The following is a 21,059-nucleotide window of genomic DNA, read 5'->3' as shown; positions in this document are numbered from 1 at the left end:
GTGGCGGATAAGAAACGCCAAAAGAGGAACGAGTCATCGTCACAGCCCCCTTCTGTCCCAAACATAGATATCTGCCCCAAATGTGCCAGAACTTGTCGTTCAGAGATAGTTTACAGAATCACATAAGGGCTTTACCGCTCACCCTTCATGATCTTCGGACACGAAACAACTGCCATCAATCATCAAATAATAATAAAAGTAATTTATTCTTCCAGGGGAGCAATTATGAATTAGTATATAACAATTTAATACCTGTGTTGACTGTTATTTCTTTCCAAACTGGTGCAGCTGTCTGTGTCTTGGCAACCTCCCTAAACAGTAAGTTCCGACAAGCCAAGAAGTGCGCCATTCTCCACTCTTAAAGACAACCGCCTTTTGCTCGCTTGCTTCCCACTTCACGTGCTCACACAACTTCCGGTGAAGCTACCCACACAGACATCGTCTAATTTCTACATCATTTTCACGATATAACTACATGAAACCATTACGAACGAGCATTTTATTTAATAAATTAATTTATAAATTTCATTTAATATTTACTTATATAAAGAACCCCACAAAATTATTATAAAACAAGAGAAATAGTTGGTGTAATTTTAAATTTTCTTATTACTTTCTTTACAAAAGAGTTCCATTTCCGGTTCTACCGGCTCCACTGAAAAAGTCATCCTGGAGACTATCATTGAGAATTTTGTCTTGAAACAAAATGCCGAAGTAAGTTACAAATTTATTTAAATATTGTGATGTTTTATAATTAATGTAACTTTAGATGCATCCTTTTGTATATCGTACACCTTATAACAGTTTTTTATAAAGCAAATTTTAACCAAATTAACTTCATATATAAGGAACTAAAGTGTGGTGTGTTGTTAAGATAACATGCCGTTTGTTGTATTTCAGACTGTCCTTCGTAACACTTAATCTCTTTTTACAAAATAGCAAGTCAATATAACAAGGATTCGAGGAAACCAGTGCTTGGATTCTGCACCGGAAAAAAGATAAATTTTAATTTTAAACTTATGGATCTAGATATTAACCATATTATCTTGTATCACACGAATTTATTATCTTAGAAATAGCCATCGCTATTATATTTGCTTTCGATTTACTTTTTAAAAATGTTTCCTCTTTAGTTATTGGTGCGGCCTTCTTAATATAAATTAAAATATCTAACATATATTAGACATAATTTTATTTTATAAACAAATCTGTTCCTAGAGTACTCTCAACGCAAACTTTTGAACTGTTATAAATATAAAACAAAATCTACAAATCACACCCGACCATTATATACATTATATGTACCCCTAAAAAGTTGCGTTGCTTATGTTTAGAATGTCTTGATGTTAGATCAACGCTCTGATCGACCAGGTTTGATTTAAAGCTAAAACAATGATTCTATGGAAGATCGCTTTTGAGGTAATTTTGACTTAATTTTGAGATCGTTCGTTTTGATAATTTATCTAAAATAAAAGAAAGTAGAAAATTATCATTTACTAATTAGTACGTATTGCTAACATACAAGTTTATATATTTTCCATTTTTCTTTAGGTATTATTGTGACTATTGTGATACCTACTTAACACACGATTCGGTAAGTATATAAACATTTTGTGTTCTTTACTGTAATTTAAGAGCCACTTTGACCCCCAATGGAGACGGGCAGTTTTAAATTGGAATAAATTTGCTTATCGTTAAGAAGAGAAACAGTTTAAACGTTTTGGGTAAAAACCTTCGTCAGAGAGAGAGAGAGAGAGTATGTTTATTGACGGTACCGATATTTCGGAGTAGTAAGAGAGAGGAAAAGGAAAAAAGAATAACCAAGGGTGGGTCGCAAGGGAACCTTGTTGACATATCCCAGTGCTTCTCATATTATTAGGAACAAGGAGATTGATAAAGAGTGGACTATTTGACCCCCTTTTGTCACTATATTTGTTGAAATATTTTGCATTTATTTCAATAAATTTTTAAAACAATGAGGAATTTAGTAAAATAACTTAGTCATTATTTAGTTGCTATTTAAAACATAAATCAGCACAAATTTTTTTATTGGAGGTTTTAATTTAGATCACTTTAAACAGGAATATTTTATCTTGAAACTATCAAAGAGTTAATAAAATAATTTTAAACTTCTCCACTACCATTGTGAAAGAAGGAAGAATTTTAGGGATGCAAAATGTTATGCCTTCTTACTAATAGAGAAGCAGGGAACAAGAAACTTTCACTAATACGTTTTAGAAGGCCTGGTGTTTGTTAGTTTGAGAGCCACAGATCTAGTCCAGTGTTTCTGGGGGTGGATTTAAAAAATAATGGGATTGAACAAATAGTCTTGATTAATAAAGTTAAGATGGTTTCCTACTTTTTGAACTTGTCCAACCCTACTGTAAAGAAAGGATTACTGTATTTTCCAGCATCGAAGTTGAATTTTTCAGACAAAAAGTTACAGCCAAAAGAGGCAGATTGATTTATATGTTAAGATGACTTTGGAGAACCAAATACTCCCATGTGAAATGCAGCAGGATATGGAATGATTGTGACAATGTTTGAGTGTTTACTCTACACACTATGATGACTTGTATGTCAGAAAACACAGTATCTGGAGGCAAACTGTTCTGGCTTCTTACTGAAATTAACTTGCATAGCATCTTAAAGAGAAAATGGTGTAAGATATGGTCAATCAAGGGATGAATTGCACCATTTCCAATGCTCTGAAATATGTTTTTGACATTAGTTATGAAGTCTGAGCTATTTAAAGGAGAGAAAATATAATTTTAACATTCATGCTTTTCCCAGAATTTGAAATGAAGTTGTTTTCATGGAGAATTGAAGCTAGATTCTGTGGATACATTCCTTCTTTTTGAGTAAGTGGAAAATGTCAAAATATATTTTCTTCAAGCAACTGAGATTTGCTTCACCATGCTGTGCTAAGAATCTGCAGCCCACATTAGCTTTGTAGGGCCTCCTGTTCATGTGTTTTTTTTACCTATTGACATCAGTGTAGTGATGGGGTCATTGTCTTCTATTGGGGCTTAGAAATTTCCAATATGTAATATTTATTAAGATTTTGCTGAGGTGTAGAGACATTGATAATAAATTATTAAAGCTAAATATATTTGTGCTTTAAAGTGTCAGGTGAGTACAGAACATAATATCAATTAATGGATGACAAAAGAACAGGAGTTATTTAATCACTTTATTAATTTACAGCTATTTCTGCTATAAGAAGCATTGCATTCTGAGTTGAACATTTGTTTAGCGTCTTACAGTTTGCTCAGAGTCATTTAGGTAATTGATACATAATACTGATTAGTTGATATTGATTTCTATCCATAATATGAATGCTAATTGTGGAAACAAATTCTCTCTCTTGTCAATGTTATGCCTTAACTATTTTATCAAATTTCTGCTAACATGCACAGTTTTTCTTCCAATAAATTTTGAAAATAAGGAGGAATATAGTAAAATGATTCCATCATTAAGTTGATGTTTCGATCATAATACAACAAGAAATTTTGATTGTAAGTTTTAGTTTATCTCACTTTAAAACTTAAAGTCTTTAACATAAACTCTAGTCAGTCCTGGGCTGTTTGATATCAAAAGGGTTTATGGGGAAACTTATCAATACCCACTAATGGTAGTGGGAGGAGAGCTCTTTATAAGTTAACAACCAGGTCTTCTTAATCTCTATGTACTTACCCTTATTTAAGCCCTTTTCTTCCCATAGACCATTGGCCATCAATGACTTTTCTACATTGTTATTGACTCTGGGTTGTCTTTTCTGCATCTCTCCAGTTGGATCCTTTTTTTTTTTGTGGTTTTGTTGCACTGCATCATGTTTCCCTGAGGAGAGGCTTTCTTCCCCAGATTTTGTTGGTTCTGAATAGTCATTGATGCATCTATAACTTTGCTTTCTTTCTAGGTAGGGCTATTGGGCCTATACAAACCCATTTCTACCTCTAAGAAGAGGTGGTTCTTATTAGTTTGGCCTCTATCCCTTCACCTATTCGTTACGGGAAACAAGTAAAGAATAAAAAGAAAAAGACTTTGGTATGAGGGAGTGCTGAAAAGTTCCTGGCTTTAAGGGTGTCGCAAAAAACCTGGTTGAAGACCCAACCTTCCGAGTTCTTTTACAGGGCTCAGAAAAACTGAAGAACCACTGCAATAAATTTATGAATCTGAGAGGGTAATATGTTGAATAAAATCATAATTAACTGATCCTCCTGTATTTTCTTTTTCCCAAAACCAGGAACTTTTCAGCACCCACTCACATTTTCTAAATTATGTTTTGCAGCCCTCTGTGAGGAAAACCCATTGCAACGGAAGAAAACATAAAGAAAATGTCCGACTTTACTATCAGAAATGGCTTGAGGAACAAGTCCAAAAGTTGGTCGATGATACCAGTAAGTATTGAATGCATTTTATGCATGCATACACTTTATGTATATATGTTATATACAAATACACACTTATGTTCATTAACATTTTAATATACCCTTTGCCATGCTTGTATGAATTTGTGTTTATTATCGATTTTCTACAGCCAGAACCCACCAACTTTTTCCGATAAAAGTAATATTTCTCCATGGCCAGACATGTTTTCCAAGGAAGACTAGAAACAGACGACAACGCTTGTATTATTGTGGCATTTGTTTACAGCTATCATGTGATGTCAAGGCAAGGAGATGTAACGCACACACACACACATCATCATTTAACATCCTTTGTCCATGGGTTGGATGGTTTGACCAGGGCTGGCAACCTGGTGAGGCTGCACTAGACTCCAGTCTGATTCGGCATGGTTTTCTACAGCTGGATGTCCTTCCTAATGCCAACCACTTTACAGTGTGTGCTGGGTACTTTCATGTGGCACTACCATAAGTGCTTGACACCATCAGAAGGACGGGTCTTAACACTTCTGCTGTGGACTGCAGCGAGGCATCAGGCATCTTTGTCCCTTGTTATCTTGCCTGAAAGGTTCAGCATCCTAAGGTCATTTTTCAATACTTCATCCCATGTCTTCCTGGGTCTCCTACTTCCACATATGGCTAAATATATGTACACACACACACACACACACACACACACACACATATGGCTAGCTTCCTCCAGTTTCCTCTTTCTTTATTGCCCACAAGGGGCTAAACATAGAGGGGACAAACAAGGATAGACAAAGTGGTTAAGTCAATTACATCAACCCCAGTGCATAACTGGTACTTTATTTATTAGCCCCGAAAGGATGGAAGCAAAGTCGACCTCGGCGGAATTTGAACTCAGAACATAATGGCAGACGAAATACCGCTTTAGCATTTCGCCCGGCGTGCTGACGTTTTTGCCAGCTCGCCGCCTTCCTCCAGTTTCCATCTACCAAATCCACTAACAAGGCTTTGGTCAACCTAGGGCTATAATAGCTGACCCTTGAGCTTGGGACCACATGTTTGAGAAGCACACTTCTAACCATACAGCCACACCTTATATTACCTGTATCACCATACACTTCTCACTGTCTTTCCCCTCACTGACACTCTTGCAACCTGCCCCCTCCCCTCATATGTCTTATCTTTCGACTCTGCTGTTTTTCACCCTCCTCTACTACCAATCAGCATCTGCCCCACCACCCCTCCCAACTGGTGGAGAGATACCATCAATTACCCCTCCACCATTCACTACTGTCATATACACATATTCCTTAACCCTTTCGTTACCAACCCGGCTGAAACTGGCTCTGGCTCTGAGTACAAAGTTCTGAATTAAAATCTTCCACCAAACCTTAGTCATAATTTATTTTCCTAACACCAGCTGAATGATAACAAAGTTATTTTACTAAATTCTTTGTTATATTTAAAGTAATTGAAAGAAACATGGAGCATCTCAAAATAAATACAGTAACGAAAGGGTTAAACAATATGACGCTATTTGGTCATTTCCACTTGAGCTTCTACTTACATAAGTACTTCTTTTAGCTGTCACACAATCAAAGTTTTATGTCATTATCATAGTTATCAAAACAACAAGAACACTGAAGCCTCGTGCCTATGCTATGAATTTATGTCACTAAATCGAAAGAAAGAGAGATTAGTTTTTGGATTTGTATTTAACTCTGTTGATAGCACCCTGCCTGAAACTGCTCTAATATATATCATCATCATCATCATCATCGTTTAACGTCCGCTTTCCATGCTAGCATGGGTTGGACGATTTGACTGAGGACTGGTGCAACCGGATGGCTACACCAGGCTCCAATCTAATTTGGCAGAGTTTCTACAGCTGGATGCCCTTCCTAACGCCAACCACTCAGAGAGTGTAGTGGGTGCTTTTACGTGTCACCCGCACGAAAACGGCCACGCTCGAAATGGTGTCTTTTATGTGCCACCCACACAAGAGCCAGTCCAGGGGCACTGGCAACGATCTCGCTCGAAAACCCTACAAGGCCAGTCAGGCGGTACTGGCAACGGCTATGCTCAAAATGGTGCATCTTATGTGCCACCCGCACAAGAGCCAAACCAGGGGCACTGGCAACGATCTCACTTGGCTTGCCGGGTCTTCTCACGCACAGCACATTTCCAAAGGTCTCGGTCAGTAGTCATCGCCTCGGTGAGGCCCAATGTTCGAAGGTCTTGCCTCACCACCTCAGCCCAGGTCTTCCTGGGCCTACCTCTTCCACGGGTTCCCTCAACTGTTAGGGTGTGGCACTTTTTCACGCAGCCCATGTTTCACTGCCATGTAGCATGGCTGTTCGTACACATGCGTCATAAAGTCTACCTTTTACCCTGAGTGAGAGTCCCTTTGTCGCCAGCAGAGGTAAGAGCTCTCTAAACTTGGCCCAGGCTATTCTTATTCTAGCAGTTACACTTTCAGCGTACCCACCCCCACTACTAACTTGGTCACCCAGATAGCGGAAGCTATCAACTACCTCTAGTTTTTCTCCCTGGAATGAGATAGAAGTTGTTTCCTGTTTGTTCACAGTGTTTATTGCACCTGAACATCTGCCACATACAAAGACTAACTTTGTAGTTAATCTGCCTTTGATATTGCTGCACCTCTTATGTGTCCATAGCTTGCACCGGATACATCTTATAGAGTTACTACCTACTCCTTTTCTACATACTGAGCAGGGCCATCTACCTGAAGGGGTTTGTGTTTTATCTACCTTCCTACTTATTAGGATTTTGGTTTTAGCTAGGTTGACTCTAAGGCCCTTCAATTCTAGACCTTGCTTCCACACCTGAAACTTCTCCTCTAGTTCTGATAATGACTGCGCAATTAGTGCAAGGTCATCAGCATAGAGGAGCTCCCAGGGCAACCTGTCTTGAATTCCTATATATATATATATATATGTCTGTATGTGTATTTATATGTGTGTATATATATATGTGTGTTTATATGTATATATATTTATATATATATATATATATATATATATATATATATGTGTATATGTCTGTATATATATATGTATATATATATGTCTGTATGTGTATATAAATGTGTATATACATGTATATATATATGTGTTTATATGAATATATATTTATATATATATATATATATATGTATGTATATATATATATATATATATATATATATATATATATATATATATATATATATATATATATATATGTATATATATGTGTGTGTCTCCCCACCATCACTTTAACAACCAATATTGGTGTGTTTACATCCCCATACGTTAGTGGTTCGGCAAAAGAGACTGATATGATAAGTGCTAGGCTTACAAAGAATAACTTCTGAGGTCGATTTATTCGACTAAAGTCTAGTGAGTGGATTTAGTAAATGGAAACTAAATGAAGCTCATCATATGTATGCATGTACGGGGGTGGATTGTCTTCTTGTCTTGACATCAGGTGATGGTTGTAAACAAGCTTCACAGTCATACAAGGGGTGTTGTACATTCCTAATGACTAAAACAAATAAAAGGATAAAGGCAGTGTATTTCCTCATAAACATTGCCTCTCTTTTATATTTTTATTGTTGTTGTTATTGTTAATTGATGAAGGGCCCTGCTTAAATCAGCATGTCTTTCCTCTTTCTCACAGTAAAGAAATATCTCAAGTGGCTTGTCCGTTCACCTCGCAGTCCCAGCAGACAAAATAGAAAAGGCGTTGCCCTGGAGGATAGCAAAAGAGATGAGATGGAGCAGCCACTCAGACCCGCGGGGTTTGCATTTGTGGAAAATATATTCACGAAGAGATTAAAGTGACATACATGTAAATACATGTAAAATTTGTTAATTTAAAGTGAAGCTTAACAAGTAATTAGTTTTCTTGCATCTAAATACCAATTAAGGTGTTTTTAAGTTGGCATTAAGAACTTATATATACACATGAAGTGGAGGCACAATGGCCCAGTGGTTAGGGCAGCGGACTCATGGTCGTAGGATCGTGGTTTCGATTCCCAGACCGGGCGTTGTGAGTGTTTATTGAGCGAAAACACCTAAAGCTCCACGAGGCTCCGGCAGGGGATGGTGGCGAACCCTGCTGTACTCTTTCACCACAACTTTCTCTCACTCTTACTCCCTGTTTCGGTTGTGCCTGTAATTCAAAGGGTCAGCCTTGTCACACTGTGTCACGCTGAATATCCCCGAGAACTACGTTAAGGGTACACGTGTCTGTGGAGTGCTCAGCCACTTGTACGTTAACTTCACAAGCAGGCTGTTCTGTTGATCGGATCAACTGAAACCCTCATCATCGTAATCGACTGCGTGCCACGATATACACGAAAATGCCTTATATCATCATCATCATGATAGACATGATTTCAAGTGCGAATGTCTAATCTGTATATTCTCTGTTATTTCTACTTCAGCTGCTGCATTCAAGGCTGGAAAGATAGCCTCCAACCCATTTCAGAGCACTCAACAAACAACAGCTGCTATGATTCCACCACCCACTACATTAGCAGGTAAGATTCTTTTCAGATTACACTGTCAGATATAATGCTTATTTATTTATTCACTGTTTTTTTTTTTTTATGACAAACACCAAATTAATACAGTTCTATATTTGAGAGATGAGGAATTATGTACATTATTTACATTTGACAGATATTTGTCCACATCTTGTTTAGTAGTTGTATACTGTCAACTTAATGTGACAGTCCCCTGAAGGGAATAATACTACTGTTGGTTAGACCTAGGAAGCTGCACTGCTTCCTGTTGGCCTCAGCGTATTTGAACTCCGAACACAGTGACAGGTGAAATACCGCTAAGCATTTCGTTCAGCGTGCTAACGATTCTGCCAGGTCACCGCATTAAACACCAAATTAATAATGAATGTTATTTATTTTAGTAAATCCCTTTAAATATTTTATTATTCTGACAATAATCGGACAATGTTTTCCATTAAAAACATGGTCCTTAAAGGGTTAAGAAGGTTCAAATTAAACCTGAACTTCTTATATGGTCTTTCATTTTTTGTGGTGTGATTTCTATCACCAGATGTCTTTCCTATTGCCAACCACTACAAATGTTATTGGGGGTACTGTACCAGCTTCTGAGTAATTGTCTTATCCCCAGCATGACTAAAAAGCCTGTCATCATCGTCATCGTTACTATTTAAGGTTCGTTGTCCCTGCTGGTATAGGTTGGACCTTTCTTCACTACATTGAATGTCCTTTCATTCACCAGCATCATGAGGTTATGTCAGTTCCAACAAGACCAAACAATTCACTGTTATCTGCATTGTTTGGGCTTAGTCGTTCCAGTAAAGGGTGTTTAATATAATCTGAAAATGCTGGTGTTTTGCTTGTGTGTATATTTTCTGTTTGGCTCCTTATATTTCTTCCTTTTTATAGGTGCAACAAAACCACCAACCACAGCACCTCCAGCTGCCCCTGCTGCTGGTCCACCAGTTGGTGCACCTGTACCAGGAATGTCATTGATGGGACCACCTCCAGGTACACATCTACCTCCTATGATGCCTACTATGACAGGTAAGTGAAATCATTTATTTCTACCTTCCTACCATATTAATTAGTATGTAATTTCCAGCTCCTCTTGGTATCAGTGAAGATATGCTTGTGTTGTAACACTTTATAAGGATATTATGTGGATATCCTATAACAAGGGTCACCAAACTATGGCCCATGGGTCAGATCTGGCCTGCGAGGTCAGTTCATCCGGCCCGCCGCTGCATTGTACCTTTTGTGTAAGTACCTGCAATGAGACTTCGTTTGCTTCTGGTATGGCATCAGTGTTTGGAACAACTTATGTCAGTGAGCAAACGTTTTCAAAAATGAAGGATGTAAAGTCAGCACATCGAATGAGGTTGACTGATGAATATTCCAAAGCCATTTTCTTGGCTGGATGCGGCAATTCCAAAGCAAACATTCATGATATCTTAAAATCTAAAACACCAGTTTCACAAATCACACTAACCTATTTTGCTGTTTAGTTTGTGAGATTCGGATGTGTGCACTGGGTGTGATATAATTATCTCATTGCTAACGTCGCCTTCTTTGATAACTTTCTGGTAAATAAAAATGTTCGTTGTCTTTATTTTTTGTGTATTCACTGAATTTTATTGAACAAAATGGTTATGCGGCCCGCGAGCGTCATTCTCTCAGTTGTCTGGCCTGCCGTGAAAAATGTTTTGGTGACTCCTGTCCTATAAAAACATGGTTTAATCTCATTAGGTAACATCTTAGGCAAGTGTCTTCTTCCATGGCCTTGAATCAATCAAAACCTTTCTGTTTATCTTCCATCGTTGACTTGCTTCAGTTGAGCTATGGCCATGCTGGGGCACCACCTTGAAGGGTTTAGTTGAACAAATCAGATGCAGTACTTATGCTTTAAACTTGGTAGTTATTCTGTTAGTTTCTTTGCTGAACTGCTAAGTTACAAACCAACACCATTTGTGGTGGGTCGACAAATACATACACAACGACACACACACACACAAAATGGGCTTTTTCAATTTCCGTCTACCAAATCTACTCACAAAACTTTGGTCGACCCGAGGCTATACTAGAAGACACTTGCTCCAGGTGCCACACCGTGGTTCTGAACCCAGAACCATGTGGTTGAGAAACAAACTTATCACACATTTACGCTTCCGCCTTGTGAATAAAATCTGAGACAAAAACTGTACAGAAGTCTGTACTATACACATGTGTAAAACTATATTTTGTGCTCTCAAGTTGCGTCCCTTTATGTTATCGCCGTCATTTATGCAATGTGTAACTGGTACTTATTTGATTGACTTCGAAAGGAGGAAAGGCAAAGTTGACCTCGGCAGAATTTGAACTCAGTACGTAGCAGCAGATGAAATACCGCTAAGCATTTCGCCCGGCGCGCTAACGTTTCTGCCAGCTCGCCGCCTTAAAGACATGTACTGTTTCTGTCTATCAAATTTACTCTCAAGGCACCGGTTCGCTTATGGCTGTAGTTGAAGACGTACAGAGTGGGACTGAACCATTATCGCCATTTTGCATTCCAAGTTCAAATCTCATTAAAGTCAGCTTTGCATTTCATTCGGCCAATGCTGGTAAAATTAAGTATACTCGATAATTTATTCGATTACCCTTCTTCGAAATTTTGTCATTTAGCACCATTGTTAGAAAGCAATATTGTAACTTTTGAGGAGAGTGGATAACAGAATCCCAGAGCTTTGGACAATATAGCTTGTCGCACTAAGTTATGTCCCTTGACAGTGAGCGTGCAAATCTTGTGAAAGTCGTTTTTGTCTTTCATTCTTCCGAGGAGCAGGGTCTAATAAGTACCAGCAATACACTTGGGATGATTTGATCAGCTTTACCCTCTCCCCAAATTTTAAACTTACTTTAAAAATTATCATTTGCTGGAAATGGCGGTTGACATTCTACCAAGTAGAATGTTTTGATGCTCTGAATTACGTCCCTTTTTCATCAGAACTTGATTTCTTGTGTGGCTTGGTCAGAGGAGATGGCGTAGCACACAAACTCTACAAAGGACTCTACGTCTAATGGGGAAAGAAAAGAAATCACGAATTAGGAGTTGTTACCTTTCTCTATTGCTAAGGATCAATTAAGTAGATACCAATCAAGTAGTGGGCACTATAGTAGCGTTTCTCAACCGGGATTCTCTGGAACCCTAGGGTTCTATAAAAAGTTCCTAGAGGTCACCCGAGAAAGAGTGAGATAAGCTAATGCTAATTTCATGATTGTACTATTACTATACATGCACAACATATTGGTTATTGTAATATTGACATCATCCCATCTAACCTATTATGTTATCAAAGAAATAACTACCATATCATCATCATCATCATCATCGTTTAACGTCCGCTTTCCATGCTAGCATGGGTTGGACGATTAGACTGAGGACTGGCGAACCAGATGGCTGCACCAGGCTCCAATCTGATCTGGCAGAGTTTCTACAGCTGGATGCCCTTCCTAACGCCAACCACTCTGAGAGTGTAGTGGGTGCTTTTACGTGCCACCGGCACAAGGGCCAGTCAGGTGGTACTGGCAACGGCCATGCTCAAAATGGTGTTTTTTACGTGCCACCTGCACAGGAGTCAGTCCAGCTGCACTGGCAACGACCTTGCTCGAATGTTTTCTAACTTGCCACCGGCACAATTGCCAGTAAAGCGATGCTGGTAACGATCCCACTCAAATAGTGCTATTTACGTGCCACTGGCATGGAAGCCAGACAGCTGCTCTGGCATTGATCACACTCAGACGGTGCCGTTAGTGCTCCACTGGCACAGGAGCAAGTTATCGAATATGGTTCAATTACAATTTTGATTTCGATTTCACTTGACCCAACAGGTCTTCGCAAGCAGAGTTTAGTGTCCAATGAAGGAGAGGTTGGCATGGGTGCCAGTCGTCGAATTTGGTTCGATTTCGAGATATATATATATATATATATATATATATATATTTATATATATGGGTGTGTCTCATAACTAGTGTTGGTTTCTTTTGTTCCCTATAACTTAGGGTTCAGCAATGGGGGCCAATAAACTAAATACCAGATTTAAAAATAAATACTAAGGTTGATTTGTTTGACTAAACCCTTTGAGATTATTCTCCAGCATGGCCACTGTCCAATGACAAAACCCCAAATGGACTGAGGATTAGAAACAAAATTAAGTCAGAATCCCTGGCATCAATACAACCATCCAAACTTCTCCCCATCCCCTTCAAATTTCTAATCTTGAATGTTATTGATGTTACATTTGCAATCATTCAGTTTTTCTCTCGTCTCATTGTTTTGCATTTTGTTCCTTTTTTTGCAGTTGGTATCCGCCCGCCAATGGGACCTCCAATCGGACCACCTATGGCACCAATGAGTACAATGGTATCAGCCATTCCAATGCGACCGCCTATTGTGGCTAGCACCACAGCTACTGTTGTTGGGGGACCTCCTCCTGGTAAAATAGCAAGGAAGTAACACCATTTTAGGATTTGGGCCTGACAAATATGTACATATGTATTTCCTGGGTTTTTTCCATTTCATTTTGTATCACTTTTTCTTTCATTCCATAACCCTTTCTGTTTCCATCTCATGCTCTATTTTCCTTCAAAGGTTTTCTTTTTCTTTATCCATATTCCCTTCACCCTACCACTTCTCTCTCCGTACTCCTCTCTCCACTAGACTCTGTCTATCTCTGCCTCCCATTCTGCTAGCTCTTCTCCCCATCACTTCTTTTGACCACCTCTCTCTTCTCCTATTCATCTTCCTTTTACTATTTACCCTCAACCACTTTTTCAGATTCATCTATTGTTATACATACATACATACATACATGCATACGTACGTACATATGTATAGAATCTGTGGGTATACTGTAGGAGGCGATAAGGGAGAGAATTCATTTTGTGTTTCATTTCAGTTTTTTTTTTTTTTTGTTTTATAAATAAAATAAAAATATAAAATGTTACACTGAATCTTGAGAGGTTAAGGAGGAATAAAACATTAAGAGAATTTTCTTTTGATAAATATGTCTCCATAAATTTAACAGTGCAGGAAATTTTATGTACTTCCAAATGAAATCTCATAAGAAACTGCTTGCTACTTTCACAATAATACGGAAGAAGGAAATATTTTTGATAACACTAACTTGTTCCTTAAATGTATTCAGTTGTATGGATTTCTATACCTGAGACTTATTGTCATTTTTAATTTCTCTTAGTAACCATTTTTTCTGTATGAGATGATTTATGTGTGCAAAAAAAGGTTATGTTATGTAGATGTTTGCTATTGAAAGCCCAAAGAAATGTGCTCTTTGAATTACTGTTAGTGTAATATTTAGATAAATTAAGGCAGCGAGCTGGCAGAAATGTTAGCATGCCGGTCAAAATGCTTAGCAGTATTTCGTCTGTCTTTACATTCTAAGTTCAAATTCCGCTGAGGTCGACTTTGCCTTTCATTCTTTCGGGGGTCGGTAAATTAAGTACCAGTTGCATACTGGGATCTATCTAATCGACTTGGCCCCTCCTCCAAAATTTCAGGCCTTGTGCCTAGAGTAGAAAAGAATATTTAAATATGGATGTGAGATTTATTTCCCCTTGGTGTGAAAGATGACATCTTTTAAGTGGTGTCCAGTTTCCAATTCGCATAAACGTGCTCTTTCTAAGGCGTTTTCCATAACTGCTCTTAACGTTTGTGGCTCCAGTGATCTAATCTCTGTTCTAATGTTATTTTTAAGATCTGCAATTGTTTGAGGCTTGTTGACATAAACTTTTCCCTTAAGATAGCCCCATAGGAAAAAATTTGGAGCAGTTAGATCTGGAGAACGACATGGGTCTTCTCTTGCTAATTCTTGGAATCTTGTGACATTGTAATCTAGCAGCATAATCTAGTTCTTTCAGCTGTTGTACTAATTGGATCGTATGTGGAAAAAGATCCATTGTTTTTAAAATTCGTTGGAGTGATGTCCTGCAGACTCCAACTTGTCGAGAGCGTGTTTGTGTTGATGTTGTCAGGTCTTTTTCAATATTCTCCCTCACACGCCTGACTTTGGCCTCGTTTCTAACAGAACAAGGTTTGCTTATCTTTGGAAGGTTGCTTACTGATCTTTGATCTTCAAAATGACCAATTAATTGCCTGATCATTGATTCTCTTGGACAATTCATTGCTCTATAATGACGACAATATTCTTGTTGAGTCCGAATTATTGATCCTTGGTTTTGGTAATAAAATTTCACAATTTGTGTTCGCTGTTCAGTAGTGTACTTTTCCATGTTTAAATTTAAGGGTCTTCTTTATATAAATCTGAAATAAAATAAAAATTAGATAATTATTAAATATTGAAACCCATTCGTAACTTCTGGGCCACCTTGTAGTTCTATATTAGTTGCATTGTTTTATATGTGCATGGAGCCTGTGAATCATGCACCTGGTGCAAGCAAGTGTGTTTCTGTTTTGAGCTGGTAGTATAACCTGGACACACATTAAATTCATTGCCTCTAACTCTGGATTAGACCTCCAGAAGTTCTGTTTTTAAGGCCCATACTGTCTGGTTTACTAATTACATCTTCTGAAATTAAACATTTTGGTCTCCAAAATTCTAATTGTGTATTTAGTTATAGGTTGGATTTGAACTAGGAACTTTAATTTTAAATCATACATGCCACAATTGTCCAGTGGATAAAACATTATTTGCTTTAAAAAAAAGAAGGTTCTTAGTTCATATCTTGTCTGATTGACTGTGTACATATTCAGGTGAAATACAACATGCTGTATTTTAACATGTATAAGGAACCCTCTTATTTTTTGGGCTTAATATTTGGAAAAAAGATTTTGTAAGAGACTATAATACTATCCATGTATAAGAAACTCCCATATTTTTTTAACCTGATTTTTGACAAAAAAGGGGGGGGGGTCTTTATACACATTAAAATACGGTAAACAATTATTTTAAAATGTTTCATCTCTAACGATTAGGTTAATAAAGGGCATGAAGAACTCATTTCAAACACTGAGACATTGAGTTTCATTTATTTCTGGTGTAATAACCAACAAAACTGATTACTGATATCAAACAGCAAGGTTCAAAATCTAATTCATGAATTTAGTGCTTTGATACATTTAAACCAGTCATTGGGGAAACTGTAGCCCATAGGACTTTCTGAATGGTGCTCCTAGTGAAAACCTACCTTTAATTTGTTTTAATAGTGCAGCCTACTTAATGATGTGCCATGTCTTGTGTGGCCAGCTTCTTGGAAAAGGTTGCTCATGCTTGATGTAAACCATTCTTGATCAGTACAACCACACTTGGTTCAATTCTTCATATAACTATTATTTCAGAATTTAGTCTTTGGTTACATACAGAATCACATTATAAAATGATATCCATTTCTAGAACGGTAGAGTGTAATTTCAGACAGATCTGTTGCAGTTTTTGCACTGGACCTTGTAGAAAGCACTGTTGTTGGCTCAATATTGGGACCAGTCAAGCAGTGGGGATCTATGGAATCACCCAAATCCCTTCCTTTCTGAATTGCCAGTCTTGCGCCTAAATCACAAACCATATTGGCTCAATGAATATTACTTTATTGCATTTTGAAAATTACCAAACAAATCATCTTGACTCTTGACAGTTAGATTACTTCGTCAAATATAATGCTCGTCTATTCATATTGTTTTGAATTAATCCTTCATCATTTCATAATTGTGACATTTTGATGATGTGGTTGCTTATTTTTTTTTTTAATGACATTATAGGGTAGGTATGAGAGGCCAGACTTAGTTTTAACATAAAATAGAATATTTCAACTGGATATGGCTGGTTTGAATGCAGAAGGGTCAGCGATAAAATTTATAATTCTTTGTAGTTTATTTTGCTTTTGAACAAAATGCCATTGTTACAATTTGTCTCAGTTTATTCCATAAATAACATTCTTGTTTCTCTTTATAAATATTGTTTCACTGTTATTCATTATCTGATGTCTCCTAAATTGCATTCTTTCTGTCTGGAATTCTTTCATTAAAAAAAAAAATTATGCCAAATGTATCTGTTTATGTTTTTTTCTTTTGTTTTTGTTTTTCAATGGTTTTTTAAAATTTTTATTTATTTTTTTGGTTTTGCTGTCTTAGAGAAACTTAATCTCTTTTGTTTGTTTGGTTTTGTCTCTGGCAATTATCAAGCAACATGAAGTTTCATGTGTCTGTTGAATGTCTCTGTGTGTATATCATCTTAGCTGTGTTTTCATATAGTAGTGAATACATTTTATCTGTGTGTGTGATATATATATATATATATATATATATATATATTATATGTATGTATGTATATATATTGTCTGAGATTCTGTCCATCAGAAAATATATGCATATTAATCAAAGTATACAGTATTATAGATCCATTTCAACTGATCTTACTAATCGTTTTTGCAGTGGGTATTAGATTTCAGGATGGTCAAGTAACACCTAATAACCAGTCATCTTATCCCAAGTATAAAACCGATTGATAGCATCAGCAGGAATAGATGTGATACTGTATACTTTGAATAAATAATATATATATATATATATATATATATATTACATACACACACACATACACACATTTGTAGTTGATGAGTTACTGTGTTGCCACTAGTTTCTTACCATATGCCATTCTTCGGGCAATGTCTTGTATGAAACTCATGTGGCTACAAGATGAACCATTTGCTGCAAAGGCAAAAGTAAATTCTTTTACATATATTGAATCTTCTTCCATTTATCATCTAACCACATATACATATTGAGAAAAAACTGAAGCTTTTTTCATAAGAAACTGCCCTTCCCCTCAAGCATTTACATAAAATCACATTGTTTTTTCCTGAATGATCTCAGGGGAAAAATAGACTTCTTCTTGGCCTTCTAATGAAGATTGTCATCTGATTGGTTGGTACCTAACCCTCATTTTAGGCCTTCGATGTTTAATCTTTTTAAAATGACCAAATTTATCTACAAACTTTTGAAATAAACTTGTTTGAAATAAGCTCTGATTTTGTTTGTTAATTCCTTGGATGTGATTATCATTACATTATTATATCTTTTGCTCAAATTCCAACAAAGTCGACTTACACTGGGGCTGATGTAATCAACCTTCTCCCTTTCATGTACCTGTAGTAGAAAGAATTATTATGATGTCTGTAAAGGTAGCAAACTAACAGAATTATTAGCATATTGTTAAGGCAGCGAGCTGGCAGAAACGTTCGCACGCCAGACGGAATGCTTAGCAGTATTTCGTCTGCTGTTACGTTCTGAGTTCAAATTCTGCCGAGGTCGATTTTGCCTTTCATCCTTTCGGGGTCGATAAATTAAGTACCAGTTATGCACTAGGGTCGGTGTAATTGACTTCATCCTTGTGTTTAGCCCCTTGTGGGCTATAAAGAAATAAGAATTGTTAGCATATCTGACAAAGTGCTTAGCTGCATTTCCTCCATCTATCTAGGTTATCCCTCAGAACGCCCCAAGACTGTTTCCACACATTTTCCCCCATTCGTCTCAATCTTCCATAATGGTCCCCAGCTCCTTTACCCCTTCCATACCAATATCCTCCAGCAAGTTGTTGATATAGGTTATCTTCCTCCTTCCATTGGTTGCCAGAGCACCAGCTTGTTAGCAATTTCATCAGTGTGTCTGATGCAGTGTCCAGCTAGCCCAATCCTTCTATGCTGTATCTTTAATGTTACTTTTGGTAGTCCCTGGTATAAGTTGACATTTGTTGTATGACTCTTCCAGGAGACATTGAGTGCCATTCTAAGCATCTTCATATAAAACTGTCCAACTGCTGTTTCAATGCTTTAGTGAGCGTCCATGTTTCAGCTCCGTATAGAAGAATAGATTCCAATGTGGCCAGAAACAACCTCACTTTCAATTTCCTTGCTAACACACACACACATGTAAAACCAATGGTTTTTTTTCAGTTTCTAGCAACCAGATCTACTCACAAAATCACAAGGCCCAAAGCTATATCAGAAAACATTTGCTTGAAGTGCCAAGCAGTGGAACTGAACCTAGAACCATGTGGTTAGGAGATAAACTTCTCACCACACTGCTACACCTGCCCTAGAAAACAATAAAACCAAAACAAAAAGAGAAGAAAGAAATTAATTCCGAAAGAAAAAAGAAATTATTAAATATCTTCATTGTTTTTTTTTTTTTAAACATCTTTTTATTAATATAATTATTCAGGTATACAAATGTTTAGATGCTTTATTACGAACAAGAGGAGGATACAAAATTCAGAAGCAGAAAAAAATAAATATATATATATATGTCTTCTTTCAATTGCAAAAATGATAAAGAAAGAAAATAAAAATAAGCACGTTACAGGAAGAATAAAGGGAATATTGATGGTGGTGGTGGTAGTGGGTGGGGGGAATCTTCAGTATAAAGAATCATGTAACAATATTGATGGAAACCATTGAGATAAAAGAAAGCATTTTAACAAAGAGAGGAGAAGGGAAAATATTTTGAATGCTATGCATATGTCATATATATATATATGTATATATATATATATATATATATATATATATATATATATATATATGTACATACATACATATATATATATGTGTGTGTGTATATATATATATATGTGTGTGTGTGTGTATGTATATATATGCGTATAAGAAGGGACGACCACTAAGTGGACATCCGATATGCTAGAAAGAGATCATCAACGACCCAGCCACAAAGAAAAATAATGTTCTCCAGAAAAAATTCAGCAAACACCAGAAGATAAGCGGGTACAATTAATTCTTTATTTTGTATATTTTCCATTTGCCTTGCCCGCTTATGTTCTGGTGTCTGCTGAATTTTTTCTGGAGAACATTATTTTTCTTTGTGGCTGGGTCGTTGATGACCTCTTTCTAGCATATCGGATGTCCACTTAGTGGTCAACCCTTCTTATATGCATGTAATACAATTTTTCTGAATTTTCAGATGTTTTTATATGCTAGGCCACTGGTTTCAAATTGATGTTAATTAAATTAATATTCAATTTATCACCCTCAGTATATATATATATAAATATATATATGTATATAACCTGTGTGATCCATAGGGATCTTTGATATTAAAATTGTAACCTTCTCATCAGGGAAAGCATGGGAATCATCTTAAACGTAAGACATTATGACCGATTATATGTATATATATATATATGTGTGTGTGTGTATATATATAATAATATAAATATATAGATATATGCATATATAGATATATATATACACGCATACATATTTGTGCATACATATTACACAATATTTAAGGACAACAAGTTACAGGTCCCAAAGTGTAGATTTACAGAGCAAATCGTTTTCTTCAATCATAATGGCAATGTTGGTTTTAAAAAAACCTGATTTCAGCAGCCGTCAGCCAAGGCAGGTTTTCCCACCTTTGTGCCTTGTATACTAATGCACAACCTCGAAGAAGAAAAACCTTTGCTACATGCATGGCAAAGTTAACATTAAATAATTACTACACGGGTAGTAAGGGTTTTAACCATGTTGTATTGCCAAGTGATAAGCAAGGTTTTCAATATTTAAATGCAGTAGTCTTTTCACTCTCCCCTCCAAATCAGAAACAAGCCTGCTGTCTCCACATCTAACATAAACAATAACAATGATAATAATAATGAGAATAAAAGAAGGATTTAAAAAAAAATTTGGGGACAAGTTAACATTCTCTGGCTGACGTTTTAAAAAAATATACCCCCCAAAGCCTTGTTTACAGTGCAAACTAAAAAGGGGGACAACTAAGTTGTCCAGTTTGTCAGCCTTCATACATTGATATATATATATATATATATATATATATATATATATGCATATATATCCATTTATATATATATATATGCATATGCATTTATATATATATATATTCATGTTTATATATATTAATACAGTTATTATTTATATTAAAATAATGGGAAAAAATACAACCACCTGCATGGATTATGTTTATAACAACCACAAACATCTGTGCATGACAGGAACAATATTTTTACATAACAATATATTTTTTTTGTCTTTATCCTTTATTTCATATTCATTTATTATTATTATTTTTTTTTTTTACTTTGAGTGAAATTATTAAATGTGAAACATTTTTA

The 21,059-nt window shown here is 36.4% G+C and overlaps 2 protein-coding genes across 2 annotated transcripts in view; one reads left to right on the top strand and one right to left on the bottom strand.

The window, feature by feature from the left end:
* Positions 1 to 381, bottom strand: part of LOC106877220 (nuclear pore complex protein Nup160) — a 68,784-nt gene extending 68,403 nt beyond the window's left edge. The window contains exon 1 of the mRNA XM_089353018.1: positions 253 to 381. Within this exon, the coding sequence (XP_089209144.1) occupies positions 253 to 349 (97 nt within the window). The 5' untranslated portion in view covers positions 350 to 381. The remainder of the gene's footprint in view (positions 1 to 252) is intronic.
* A 267-nt stretch (positions 382 to 648) lies between these two features.
* Positions 649 to 16,957, top strand: LOC106877223 (U1 small nuclear ribonucleoprotein C). Its single transcript, XM_014926081.3, has 6 exons — positions 649 to 714; positions 1,552 to 1,594; positions 4,292 to 4,400; positions 8,827 to 8,922; positions 9,814 to 9,951; positions 13,242 to 16,957. The coding sequence occupies exons 1-6, from the start codon at positions 707 to 709 to the stop codon at positions 13,394 to 13,396; spliced, it is 549 nt and encodes a 182-aa protein (XP_014781567.1). The 5' UTR covers positions 649 to 706; the 3' UTR covers positions 13,397 to 16,957.
* Positions 16,958 to 21,059: the final 4,102 nt, after the last annotated feature.

This window comes from Octopus bimaculoides, chromosome 5, assembly GCF_046866305.1.
Source record: "Octopus bimaculoides isolate indiv1 chromosome 5, ASM4686630v1, whole genome shotgun sequence".
Lineage (NCBI taxonomy): Eukaryota > Metazoa > Mollusca > Cephalopoda > Octopoda > Octopodidae > Octopus > Octopus bimaculoides.
Note: the sequence above shows the minus strand (reverse complement) of the source record. Positions and strands in the feature narration are given on the sequence as shown.

Bases quoted from the DNA above. Each gene is read 5' to 3' on its own strand.
- LOC106877223 (XM_014926081.3), top strand. The intron at 4,401-8,826 runs GTAAGTATTGAA...TTTCTACTTCAG, and splicing joins AAAGTTGGTCGATGATACCA to CTGCTGCATTCAAGGCTGGA. The intron at 8,923-9,813 runs GTAAGATTCTTT...TCCTTTTTATAG, and splicing joins ACCACCCACTACATTAGCAG to GTGCAACAAAACCACCAACC.